Raw genomic sequence first — 14652 nt, forward strand, 5'->3', positions numbered from 1 at the left:
CCCGCCGAATCACCGCTGTCATCGGAATTTTTGTTCTCTGAGCAGTGCGCTTTGGCGCGGGAAGTACATGCTGCCCTGGAAGAGCCGCCTGGCTGGCTCTCATATCTAGATGCATGTGTTCGTGTCCCAGACTTTTGAAGTTTGGAAAGGTAGCGACGTGTAGGGGTGTGGTGGAATTTTATTACACAGCATGGTGTTCTGGGACCCAAGCATACTGAGATTTTTCTTTTAGGCACTATTTTCATGCAATAAAGAAAAAGTGATGGCGTGGTATAGTAGTTGTACAAGGACTTAACCATTATGCTCTTTCCTCCGCCATCGTATCCCTCGGTGTATTTTTGTTTACCGGCACATGACGCACTCAAAAAAGTACGTAAAATGCCCCACTCACCATGTACAAAACATTTTTCAATAAGCTACACACCAAGACCTTAGCAGTTAAAACATGGCTAGAGAAAAAGGATATTTTCGTGTCCACGGTGAACTGTGCCCTTTGGGATGCCGCTGAAATGATTCAGCATTGCTTCATAAATTGCATAAATGCAATACTCTTCTGAGACGTCATGTAACGTACAATGAAAAAAAAAATAATTTGACGCCGCCTTCTGTGCGATTCCTCACTGCACTACCAATTGTTGCTGAACGTTCAATCCCGGCCGCGGCGGTTGAATTTCTTTGGAGGAGAAATTTCCAGAGCCCTTCACTACGGCGTCTCCATAGCCTAAGTTGCTTTGGGACGTTAAACCCCATAAATCAAACCAAACCTTAGATATGCTATTTTTAATTGCCTGGATAGAAAGCACATATGGGACCAACATTGGTTTATAGTTTATGGAAGTCTAGGGTCCCAAGCAACTCAGGGTATGAGGGACGCCGGAGTGAAGGGCTTCGGAAATTTCGACCACCTGAGGTTCTTTAACGTGCACTGACCTCGCACAGTGCGCGGGCCTCTAAAATTTCGCCTACATCGAAATTCGACCGCCGCGGCTGGGATCGAGCCCGCGGATCGACAATGTGAATCTCTTATTTCTGCTAAAGACAATTTATGTAGAATGATTGTGCTCCTCAAAGAACAGCATGCCCAGAACAAGTTTGAAGCGGAGTGGGATTCACTCGTAGTGCTATGTTAATCATTGCCTTTTTCTAGTTCTTTGTTGCTTAGATGTGTCGTGCTATGATGTAGTAAAATAGAAAGATGGGCGAGTTGTTATACTTTCATTTTGGGTGGAAAAACAGCGTGAAGAGACGGGAGACAAAGACAAAAGAGACCACATGGGCGAGCGCTGACCCATAACTATTTTTTATTCAGAAAAAGCAGATATTTATATTTAAAAAAAGTCACATGACCTAACGTCACCAGCGCTCATGCCCTGAGTACAACAGTCTAAAAACTACATCATGAGTCAATAATAAAAGCCTTAGAACTCGATTTCAGAACACCGTGGCTAACCGAAAAAACACCAGACAGTCCGAAACAAAAAACCAGAAGCACTAAAAAAACATAAAGTGTTGTCAAGAAACGAGACCTCTTTATCTACCATCAGCAAAAAAGCCTACTGACGCATTAGTCCCGTCTTTTCCGATTATGATATGCTTCAATGAGCTCCCATGTCAAACACGCATTTTTTTTCGCCATAAAGTTAAGACGACAAGGGAGCTCATTCAGGCATATCACATTGGGAAAAGACAGAATGAATGCGTCAGTCAAGCTCCCTTATTGATGGTAGATAAAGAACTCTCGTTTCTTGACAACACGTGATGTTTATTTTAGTGCTTTTGTGTTTTGTTACGTGCTGTCTCGTGTTTTTTCGGTTAGACACGGTGTTCTGAAATCGAGTTGCAAGGCTTTTATTATTGACTCATGATGTAGTTCTTAGACTGTTGTACTCTGGGCATGTGCGCGGGCGACGTCAGGTCATGTAATTTTTTTAACTATAAATGTCTTTTTCCAGAATGAAAAGTGGTTGTTAGTCAGCGCTTGTCCGTGTGGTTTTCTTCATCTTTGTCTTCAGTCCCTTAGCGCTGTTTCTGCACCCAAAATGAGTGTTATAATGTATTAGCTGGTGTTCCGAATTGGCTATGTTCCTGTGCTTCGTTGCTGATGTGTGTTGATGTGCCGCTGTTGTCTTAATATTTGTAGATAGCCCATGCACATAAAACGTCGCATCATTGAAATAAATATCATGTTGAAAAAAATTGGGCGCTGAAGGTCGGTGGTTTGAATCCCCAAATATGCCGACAATTTTTCATTTCTTTTTGTTTTGCTTTACTTTCTCTTTTTCCTTTTTTTCAGTAGTGATTCCAATATTTTTTTCGGGTTTTGCAAAGGCCGGTAAAACATGAGAGAGCCAAGAGCCAGTCATCAGAAAAGCATTTATTAGGAACACACTAGAACCACGGTGGCCGACTGGTTTTAGAAAGCCATTAGGAATTCATTAGGACAAGACACCAGAAATTCATGAGAAACGTGTAAGATCCTAGTGTCAAAAATCACTAGTGTTTCCGAAAAGATTCATTAGATATAAACTTTCGTATATGCTTTGCACTCGAGAAAAAGTTCTACAACTATAGGTTGATATGTCTGTAAATTGGTTCTGATAACTTTTCAGCGCAAGCAAATAGGATAATGCGAGTGCATCCCAAAGCAATTTTTAATATGATCATTGAATTAGTCCATGTAACAGGTGGTGGCATCTAGAGCTGAAGAAAACTTATTAGGAATAAACTTCACTAAGCCTCTAAACTTAATGTGTTTCTTGGACGACGGAGAACTGAGGGCTTCGAAGTTTTATTTTCTTTTGGGGCATTAGCGACCTCCGCCCTGGGCGCACCCACTTCTATGGCCATGAGTGGGGGCAACAGAAAAAGTGCGATAGCGCGTGCTTCATCTGCTGCGCGTTTCTCACTAGTGGCTTGCAGAAAGGAAGGACCCGGCCTGGAAATCAAGAGATGCCGGGCGATGGGCGCATTAATGCAGTACGCTTTGCGAACTCCTGTCGCTACTTTGTTTCCGCTTTCTTCGTATGCAGATTAGGGCTGGATCACGGAAGTAGCCCCCGTACGCATCTTCAAGCGTTTCTTTTTGCCACTGAGGGCCTAGCTCATCTGATATCGCTACCTACTACGTGACTCCATCGAACTAGAAGCTCTGACGCCTCGGTCAGTTTGCGTATATAAGAGGCATCGGAACTACGCTACCAGCCACACCGCTCTCGGAAAGTAGGAGCAGCAACAGCCGGAACCATGAACGCCTTGGTGAGCACGCCGAACAGCTAGGGACATTCAGGGTGTGGGCCAGAATATGGGCTCGTTTGAAGGGCTCCACAGCCAGTACGGCGACGCATTGGCTTACTGGGTGAGGGCGATCGAAAAGCGTCCATACGAGCAGTTTATGTTGTGGAAACAAGGAAGTGGAAAAGAACCACCTCCTGTAAGATATAGGCACCAGATATTGTTGGGACTCACATACTCTGTCAGAAAATGCTCGATGAAGAAACTCTATCTAAAAAGCATGTTAAAAGTCTTCCGCTCGAGCGCAAGCTTAGGCCATATTCCCGGCTCTCATATAGGAATTCAGAAAGCGGCGGCCAAGCGGCACTGTTCGATTCTCAACGACGCAGTGAAGAAAGGGTGGCAGGGACTGCAAGCATGGAGATGAACCTTTCACTGTGCGGCAGTGAGGTTGTATAAAAAGTTTTTAAAAGGAAAAATATGGAAAAAACTTCCTCGCAAAGCATATATTGCGAAATTTTCTCTCATCATTTGGATGTAAATATCCTCCTAGCCTTCCTGGCGGCTTTTTCTAAATAGTACGTAAATTGCGGGTTTTAACTCTAATGTGTGCAATGACTCGTGCAAAAGAAATATGGTGAGAAACTTTTTGAGTAAATCTGGAGGCTACGAATCGTTTTTACATTCTTTCGAAACTTACTGCCTCTATGGTAATAAACGAGTTTCACAAACGGCGACCAGAACAGAAGAGCACCATAAAGAAGAGATAATGCATGACTATGTTTTGGAGTAATGAGCGTAAAAAAATAATCCTGGTGATGGTAACAGACGACACGTCACAAAAAAAATTATTACTGCGAAAAACTTACGCTTGCTTAATATCGAATCTTACTATATACGGAGGCACAAGGAGCCTGCGGCGCAGCACAGTTTCCCATAGCTCTGCGGTAGTCTATATCTAGAAGTCTAGATAAAAATAAGACATATAGATTATTTGCAGCCCAAAAACAAAGAAAATAATGATTATCTTTATACTCATACCAAGAAATACCTGTTTAAGAAACACGAATCATTTCGTTGAGTACCATCGTAGTACGTATTTAATCCGTATAGAGCAATTTATAAACAACAATGATCATTTCTCGATGAAACCGTTCATTCCTAAACCAGTTGCAAGGTTTTCCATTTCTGTCCCTTTTTATGAACGAGTTTGTAAGCAAATACTATATCTCGTCGTTAGTACCACTGAAGCAAAATCTTAGGATGGAATAGTTACTAATAAACTCATTTTAAACTTTTTTTGCACAGTATAAGGCCAAGATAGCGCTAAGGAGTGCTCATAGGTGTTTTGAGTTATCAAGGAACCATGCAGCATTTCTTTTTTTGAGAGATGGCAGTCCTTGCTATTTGATCGATCGAGATATTCAAATATCTCTTGCATTTTTTCAGAAAGATATGTGGTGCTCAGTGCGAGATTATTTCATGTTTTCGTTTCATTCTGTTTCTAAAGAACGTGAAAGTGTCTGATCTTTTTATGCATGAAAAAATTTGAGCACTCTTCCCGCCGTTAGTACCTGCTCGGCGGCTCAGTGGGATTTGCATCCGCTGCGCTGATTCCGAGATCGTGGGTTCGGTCGGCGTTGTGCCGCCGCATTTCGATATGAGCGAAACACTAAAACTCCCGTATGCTGTGCACATGGTGTAAGTTATATGGAGCCCTGCCCAGCGCTGTCTCACCTTGGTTGTGTCTCGCTTGCAATTGCTAAACTCCAGAATTTATTCTCTCGCCGCCATTATAGCCGCTAATCCTAGTCACCAATAGGGAGCCTTGAATAGGGTGGGCGGCTCTTGTTGGTTTGTTGTTTCCAAATGGTTTTCTCATCGCAGCATAATCTGTGTGCTGGCGTTGATTGAAAAATTCACGACTTTTCATGTACAGCTGCTAAAGAAAGGGCCCTACATGCACTGAAATGCTTTTGTTCGATGATTTTAGGCCTGTTCGCAAAATTTCTTATTCAAGTTGTCGCCTTCCTTCGCTGATTTAGACAATTAGCCTCCATTGTTACGCATTATATTACGCAGAAGCTTATGGCTCCTGAAGTTTTATTAAAAGGCATATTTTGTTTAACAAAACACATTGGAAGTTCAATAACTGTTTATTTATTAGAGTAATCAATACGGTTCTGTACGCCTAAAGAGGGAAGAGCGTTTTTCTTGTCTATATGCAAAAAATACCACATGTAATTGGGAACAAGAGTTGTTGTTCTTTGCAGACTTCACTCAAATAATTCATGTCCAGTATTCCTACACACAGATGCGAAGGGCTCGTCCTGGTAGAAGGGTGTCCTTGAAAGAAATAGACATAGAAGCTGTGTTTTTTTAATTTTATCTTGATTATAAGAACGCGCCGAGATGTTAGAGCCACCTTTTTTGTGAACATGAAGTTTCAGAGGCATCCTTACTCTACAGAAGTATAGGCACTCTGAAAACACAGCCTTTCTTTAGTGCAAACGCCACATAAACGTAGCGGTGGCTCAGTGGTGGTGGTGCTCGGCTAGTGATCCGAAAGACGCGGGTTTGACCCAGGCCGTGGCTGTCGCATTTCAATGGAAGCGAAATGCCAGAGGCTCGTGTACTGTGCGACGTCAGTACACGTTAAACAACCACATGTGAACGAAATTATTCGGTGTCCTCTACCACACCGCGCCCTTCATAGACTGAGCCGCTTTGAGACTTTGAACCCATAAGAGAAACCAATCCAAGAGAAAATTTATGTCGCCATCATTGCACGCAGAACACCGCCGTCGTCCTCTGCGCCGCTCTGGCGACCGCAATGGCTGGTGGTCTCGGATACGGAGGATACGGTCTTGGCTACGGCGGAGGCCTTGGCTACGGCGGTGGCCTGGGCGTTGGCGGCCTGGGCGTTGGCGGCGTGGGCGTTGGTGGCCTCGGCGCTGGCGGCGTTGGCGTCGGTAGCAGCGTTGCCCTTTTGAGTGGAGGCCCGGCATTCTCTAAGGCTGTGGCTGGGCCTGCCTTCCTGGTGAGGTCGGTGCACCACGTAAACAAGGTCAGCAGTGGAGGCGCTCTCCTAGCCCACTCTGGCCTCGGCGGAGGATACGGCCTCGGCTACGGTGGCCTCGGCTACGGTGGTCTTGGTTACGGTGGACTTGGCTATGGTGGTGGCTACGGCTATGGTGGCTACGGCTACAAGGGGTGATTTCTTAACTTGAGTTTGTGCTGGCGCTTGGCGACATGCTGAAGACACAAGAAGAAAGAACTACCAAACGGGGGCTTTTTGGCTATGGCTGTACGAGCGCGTTCCGTAACCCTACAAGAACGACCTGAACCAGCCAGTGCCATTCTGCAGCTTTTGAAGCGAAAGCTCTGAAGGAAGCATTGAGGAAGATTAAAAGTGTGCACCATGGTGTTTCCTTCCTCTTCGTTCGTGCAGAAAAATAAAGCAACATTCTACCCCCCCAACCTCGATTGATCCCTAATAGAGGAAAAAAAAAATTGGTTTCTCTAGCGTCTTTGACTAAGCAGCTTCATTTAAATTATAGGTGTTCCTTGTAGAAGTTATCTTTCATGTGTGTCCTGTTCACGCCATTAGCCACGACACTAACGCTACGGCGAAGATCTCAATTTAAGATTTCTTGCCCCAAAAAGTACACACGGCTTCAAATCTCGGTTAACGTGATCTTTAGACAAACTTCACTTTTACTTCTGCAAGGGCGGGCACAATAATTTTAAAATAACGAGGAACCTCTGGAGGTATTTGGCATATTCATATTCAGTAATCAGTTTTTATTTACTACGAGCAAGAATAATCACGCGCCATTCTTATGTAAATTGTATTAAGTGACAGAAGCCAATCCGAGAACTAAATGCCAAAAAGAGGAAAGAAGTGACAGCAAAATGAGGTGTCATCGAGAAGTACGCATTATAAGTCATAACTCACAGGCTCACACGACACTAACAAGTTCCACAAAAGAATGATCACACACGGTGCAGTAAGTACTAAAACAGTCTATACAGGTATTCAAATTAATCATCTATAATCACATGGAATTAAATTAAAAGATCAGAAAATCACAAGAAAAACACAAAATTAAAGTAAGTCCAACAAGACAACTAAGGGTGATATATTGAAGCGTGGTAGTTAGATGTGATACAAATGAACTGCTCAGAATGAAACGGAGTGAACCGTAGATTTTAACGAAGACAGCGAAAACATCTGGATGTTGAAAATAAGGACTGAGCAATTTTGAAGCATCTGCAGAGACGAGTGCGTCTTGAGAAGGGCAGAAATAGGAAACAATGGGGACATCTTTGAAGTTTCAGTCTACATGCTAGCAGCTGAAGGCGCAGTATACTACTATGAAAGAGTTTCTACAAAAAAAAAAAAAAAAAGATGCTATTAGCCCGCTCCAAACAGCAGTTCAGATAACGCAAACAGAATGAGTTTTTCAGTCTTGAACGACAGGTGGCAGTCATGGAAAGAAAAAAGATGTCACAATATGCACAAAAATGCATTTTTCGAACCTCCTGATTTTGGCTTCAATTTTCAGGCAATATCCCAATTCACATTACCATGTTCAAGAAACGGCAATCTTAAGGACGCATACAACTTCCGGAAAGCAAACAGGGCACAGAGCTCTCTTGGAAGCCTGGAAACAGAACCAAGTATACGCATGGCCTGCGATGTGACGGGATTAGTACGAGAGGAGACGCTGACGCCACGATCGAAAAGTACGCCTAGGCCAGTATTCCGTCAACCCTGCACAAGTGTGCACTTTACATAATGAGTGTAATGAAGGATGTGCTTTCAACGCGTCGACGAGAAAACCTTGATTTTATAATAATACAGAGTAAGCCCATACTTTGAGCACAATGTTGAGAAGGGTCGGATTGCAGTAACAATCATCTCGAATATATTGGGTTATTTGAGAAATAATTTTGCCAGCATGAAAGATAAATGAGAATTGCTGGACCATACAGGAGACGGCGTGTAATGAAACAGAGGAGTCAAGGCGGAGGCCTTAGAAGCTTCTCTGGTTTCCTGTCCACGTGGGAGGTTAGTCCAGTGACGCTGACAAAACAGGAGCGACTAAAGATATTGAGGATTGGGAATGCAGCAATTTCAAATTCAACGTCAGGGCAGAAACTTTTCGAAAAGGAACAAGTGAGTAACACCGTTTTTTGAGATCAGAGTTCACAGCACATAAAATTATTTGTGCTTAAACGGCATACAGGAGATAAAACGTAGTACCCATCGTTGATTAACAAATGAAAGAATTTATTGCAGCAGAAGGAATATATAAAAAATTCTGCTTAACCAAATAATCTCTCCTTCTACAATGACCACTTTGATGCGTCTATAAATTTGTCCGTTGTGTGCCTACCGCCCTGTCTAATTCCCCTCTTAGTACACAGCGTCAACTTGACTTCTTTGAACGAGTGCAGTCTGCGCCATAAACACGATTAAATTAGCGGTAAAACAACGTGACACGAACGCCAAGCAAATCAAGTAGAATAACATGTTTAAGATGATAGAAAAACACTGCACGCAAAGCTTATTCTTAAAGCTTAAACGCTGCACACCGAGTGAAAATAAGACGCTGGTATGAAACTTTCCACTTACTGCCCGATGTAAAGACAGGAAAATAACATGTAATTATTTTACATGCGGGGAAATGCGTAACTCTTAGGAGCTTTTAAATATTGTCGTTGAAACAGGTAAGAAGATATTGCTGAAAACCATTATTATGGCAACACAAAAATCATCAGACCCAGGGAAAAATGCTGCTTTCCGCTCTTCAAACCATTATTTACCGCGTTGTCAATAAACACGACGGAGTTCGACGCATCATCTGAAAGCTATCCGTGACCACAGCGTGAATATTTGCAAGCAGTGGGAGGCAGGTATAGAAAACTGCCAGCAGTAAAGCAGATTTCCTCCTCGTGGGATTGACGTGACACTATTCGATTAATCCCTACATGTCAGAAAGGCCTTACAATTACTCGTTTTGAAATTACTAAATTAATACTTTATGAAGGCTGTGAACGTTTCCTCTACTTTTGCTTTAGTACCCAAGCTGGCAACTTTATTGGAGCTATATCATGTCCATGTTAGAAATGTGCAGTGTTGAATAATTTATTCTAAATTAAAGTTTAATTTTGGTTACACTCAAAGGCGAAGTTTTTTTGCTAGCCCGGTGCTATTAGAAGTTTACTTTGAGTTCTGATTACTATATGATCTGCTCTCAGTGAATGCGCCTTCTGATTCCGCGCATTTCTTTGCTTTATTGCTGGTGATTTTGCCTGATGTGCTTATGCTTTGCTTGTTTAGCTTGATTATAAATGTGTCCTTTCTTTACATATTCATCAAACCGTTCAGCTGGAAGACTTGCTCCCGCGGTCAATGCAGCCATATAGAGGGTAGCTGCCCGTCAAGCTGGTCAGAGAGGAACCTTTACCGCGGCGGCTCTTTTGGATAAACGAGAAAGAACTCACTATTACTGTATTAAAGATGAAGGGTTACATGATTTTTTCATGTTCTTTCTTTTTGTCTTCAAAAGAGGCCTACAGTGTGAGTAATCATGAAAATGAGATGAAAACAATAGTGCGCATCGTTAATTTATTACAAACGAATTTGTACACGCAGTTTCGGCCTCGGTCGGCGCCAGCGCGGAGGTGCCCTTGGCGCCACGGTCGACTGGCCGGCCTACCCTGCCAGACTCCTGCTGACATCGGCGTTTATTAAGCACAATGAGTACTGATTATTCTTCGAAAACATAGCGCAAAAAGGACACGAACGACACAGGACGGGACAGGACAGGCGCTAACTTGCAACTTTATTTTAGAAAAGCCACCTCGTGTAACATATAGGAGCCGACCACCACCATGAAGCGATGAGCATGCGCCAAGAAGAGCACAATCAAAATTACAGCGTGTAGAAAACAAGCGACTAAAAAAAATTACGATAAATTAAGAAAAAGGAAAAACACGGTGCAGGGGGAACAAACGAACAGAAAAGAGACATCGCGTACTGAAACTTAATTACTGCAAAAGTGCGCTTTTGAAGCTTGTCAAGATTTAGAGCCAAACAAATTACGCGGCAAAAATGAGGAGATAAAAATAGATCGAGTGAAAGATGAAGGGAGTGTACAAGTCTCCACACTAAGACAAACATGCGGTGAAGAAAGGCAGAGTGACAATGGGGAAATTACAAATTCATGAGCATGAGAAGTATAAAACACTAGTGTAGAGGGCTCCACGCTAAAACAACGATGGGGGAGGCGAAGTGACCATTGGTGAATGGGATATGCAAATATTAGAGATGTAAATAACAAATGACGTAAAAACTAATAAAACACCAAGGAATAGAAGCAAGAAAGCGCAAAAGAAAACGGAACCATTCCAATTTACGACAACAAGAAAGGGTGCTTACGGAAAGCAGTCTTGAGGGCATGGTTCATACCTACAGGTAGCCATCCAGGAATTCAACCTCACTTTCAAGTGAATGAATAGAAGGTGCGCCGACGCACTCTTTCCAAGCTTATCTTATGAAACACGGCTCCATGACTTCACGCTCTTTTTTTTCTTTAGGTGATGTTGAGAATTTTGTGTTATCTATTTTTGGATAGCATCCGTTCTCTTGCTCTGTTTCACATGGTTTGCAATGGTTGGCTAGGCTACTTCCTGATTTGTTACGTAAACATAATCTATGTTCTCTCGCCCTCTCATTGAAGCATCTTCCTGGCTGCCCAATGTAATGACAGCCACAGCTGATGAATCGGAAAAAGTGCTTCAATGAGAGGGCGAGAGAACATAGATTATGCTTACGTAACAAATCAGGAAGTAACCTTGCCGACCATTGCAAAGCTAGCGAAACAGAGCAAGAGAACGGATGCTGTCCACAAATAGATAACATCAGAATTCTTAACATCAGCTAAGTAAAAACAGAGCGTGAAGTCATCGTGGCGTATTATATAAGAAAAGCTGGGAAAAAGTGCGTCAGCTCACCTTCTATTCATTAATTTGACATTGAGGTTGAATTCCTGGAAGTATAAACCACGTACTCAAGACTGCTTTCCGTAAGCACCCTTTCTTCTTGTCGTGAACTGGAAAGGTTCCGTTTTCTTTTGCGTTTTGTTGCTTCTATTTCTTGGCGTTTTATTAGCTTTTACTTCATTTGTTATTTCCATCTCTCATATTCTCAAGACCCATTCACAAATGGTAATTTCGCCTCCCCCTATCGCTGTTTCAGCGTCGAGCCCTCTACACTCGTGTTTTATACTTCTTGTTTCATCATTTTCTGTTTCGTTCTTTATGTCTCTTTTGTCTTATACATATATTTTGTAGTTTCCTAGCTTTTAATTTTTTCATTTCACTATATATAGTTTCACAGCCTTTGCTTGTTTTCGGCCTAATTTTCTGTTACCTTTTACTTCCCGTGCCAAGCTCATTAAATGTAATTTCCCCCTTGTGACTGTGACTTTCTTCACCATATGTTTGTATTAGTGTGGAGCCTTTTACACTTCCTTCATCTTTCACTCCATCTATTTTTATCTCCTCATTTTTGCCGCGTTATTTCTTTGGCTCTAAATCTTGACAAGCTTGAAAAGCGCACTTTTGCAGTAATTAAGTTTCAGTAGCGATGTCTCTTTTCTGTTCGTTTGTTCCCCCAGCACCGTGTTTTTACTTTATTTTTATTTTGTCGTAATTTTTCTTATTTGTTTGTTTTCAGCACGCTGTAATCTTGATTGTGCTCTTCTTTGCTCATGCTCATCGCCTAATGGCGGTGATCGGCTCCTATATATTAACGTGGTGGCTTTCTGAAAATAAAATTGCAAGTTAGCGCCTGTCCCGTCCAATTCTGTGTCGTCCTTGTCCTTTTGAGCTATGTTTTCGAAGAACTGTTAACAACTAACCCAAACCAAGCTACTTATTATTCTTGTAAGCACCCACTAGGTACGCTAGAGGCTTAATAATTGGGGAAAGTGCACCTTGACATCACACGATGCGAGTGGAAAAGCACTGCGGCTCCTCGGGCAACATTCAAAGTCGTAATAAATAATCTTCCGCTCAGCGCCTGTGATTAAAACTTGCTAGAGCCCCGCCGCGGTGGCTCAGTGGTTACGGCGCTCTGCTGCTGGCCCGAAAGACGCGGGTTCGATCCCGGCCGCGGATACTGAATTTCGATGGAGGCGAAATTCTAGAGGCCCGTGTACTGTGCGATATCAGTGCACGTTAAAGAACCCCAGGTGGCCGAAATTTCCGGAGTCCTTCACTACGGCGTCCCCATAGGCTTAGTCGATTTGGGACATTAGACCCAAAAAAACAAACCAAAACTTGGTAGAAGATAAGAAAAACTTTATTTTCCATCCCAAAAGATGGAGGGAGACGGGGCTAAAAGCTGCAACCGCAGCTTGACTGGTCCCCGCCCCCTACATGGAAACGACAGGTAGCACTTGACAGCCAAACAGTAAAAAAGAAAAGTATATCAGAAGAACAGTAGTTTTGACACAGTAAAAAGTACAAATGCCTATGGTAACAATACATGGCAACAAAACATGATACTAAACAAATCTAAGGAAAGTAAATTTACGTCATCCCAAACAACGATGACTCACCATTCGATATAGCAGTGCACTTGAACATGGTTACCGAAAAAGGAATACATCAGATTTCAGGATTGACAACAACACATCTGTTAATGAACTATACAATATTAACTGCCGTTACATACAGTTTGCGTTTTATTGAAGAAAAATATTCTTAAACTGCCTAGAATTCAGCTCTAAAATGTCTACATCTTTAGACAAATAGGTGTTTAACACCGAAGGAATGCGGTGTTTTAGGGTTTGTCCAGCGTAATTTGTTCTGCAGGAATCAACTTTCCAGTATTCGGGTTTTCTTGTGAAGTGACGTGACGAACTTCTAACTGCTAGTTGTGCTAATTTTTTTAGGATACTGTTATTTTGCCTCCTTTCTCGAATTAATGCGAGGCAAGGGTTGTAATTATAAATTTCTTTAATGTGTAATAGGCCAAGCTTGTGGAATAATGGTTGTACATTAGAATCATGGGCGGAGTCTGTAATGATTCTAACTGCCTTACTCTGTAGTCTGCTAAGTTTCTGCATACCGATCAACCGGTCATTGTGGTCCTTTTCCACACGACTATGCTGTAATTTAAGTAAGACAGGAAAAGAGAGTTGTATAGAAGCATCATAACATTTTTCGGTAGGGAATATTGGTTTCTGTGGAGAATCCCAAATACACTCGCGATTTTTGAAGCTATATATTCTGTGTGCCTGTTCCAGGACATCGTTTCTGTAAAAATAACTCCTAGCGTTATAAATTCGTCGACGACATCTATCTCCAAACCATTTAATTTAAGTCTTAACTCAGACGGAACTAGTCTTGATTTCGCGCGGAAGTCTATCGCTTCTGATTTGGAGTTATTAATTATAAGTCCATTGTGTTTTGCCCAATCACTTACTTTAGCTAACACCGAGTTTGCGCAGCTAAACAATTCTCTACATTTACCAGAAGTACCAAAATTGCTAGTGTCATCGGCATAGATGACGAACTTATTCTTCTTATCCACGTTCATAATGTCACTTATGTATATATTAAATAAAAATGGCCCCAAGATACTTCCTTGCGGGACTCCTGATTTAGTACAAGTCACGACTGAAGAATAATCATTTAGCTCAACATATTGCACTCGATTTGAGAGGCATGATTTAATTAGCTTTAATGGTAGCCCGCGAACGCCGTAATTTTTTAATTTTCTGAAAAGGAGATTTCGGTTGAGATCGCCAAGTGCCTTTGTAAAATCCAGAAATACGCCTACTGCATACCTTTTACTATCTATGTTGCGGTCAAGCAAGGCAAGTTGTGTAGATCGAAAATTTCCGAACACCGTACTGGGAATCAGTTATAGTGTTCATTTTTTTTCAGAAAAGGTTTCAAAGCACCTTAGAATAAGCTTTTATAACCCTTTAGAAAACATGGGAATAATAGAAACTGGGCGATAGTTATTAACATTCTTATGATCACCATTCTTATGTATAGCCCTTACTTTTGTTATTTGCATGTCATTAGGAAACACTCCAGAGCTTATGCACAAATTAAAAATATATGACAGGATAGGTGATATAACATCGAGGACATACTGTACGGGCTTGATTTTTACATCATGGACATCAAAACTGGTTGAATTTTTTAGTTGCATCGTCGTTAAGTACACTTCGTTGGGGGTAACAGGATTCAGGAAAATACTGCTAGGATTTTCTTCATTGAGTGACTTTGCATGATCATGATTAGGTAATGCTGGTGCAGGTAAATTAGCGAAGTGGTCGCTGAATGCATCCGCTAAGGCATGGCCAGATATCATCGCACCATTGATCTTCA

General features: G+C 42.0%; 1 protein-coding gene across 1 annotated transcript; it reads left to right on the forward strand.

The window, feature by feature from the left end:
• The first annotated feature begins 3243 nt into the window (after positions 1-3243).
• LOC149361252 (uncharacterized) lies at positions 3244-6448 on the forward strand. Its single transcript, XM_089569480.1, has 2 exons — positions 3244-3255; positions 6026-6448. The coding sequence occupies exons 1-2, from the start codon at positions 3244-3246 to the stop codon at positions 6446-6448; spliced, it is 435 nt and encodes a 144-aa protein (XP_089425606.1).
• The last annotated feature ends 8204 nt before the right edge of the window (positions 6449-14652 follow it).

The sequence above is a fragment of the Amblyomma mixtum genome, chromosome 2 (genome assembly GCF_055824585.1).
Source record: "Amblyomma mixtum isolate Tamu chromosome 2, ASM5582458v1, whole genome shotgun sequence".
NCBI classification, from domain to species: Eukaryota; Metazoa; Arthropoda; class Arachnida; order Ixodida; family Ixodidae; genus Amblyomma; species Amblyomma mixtum.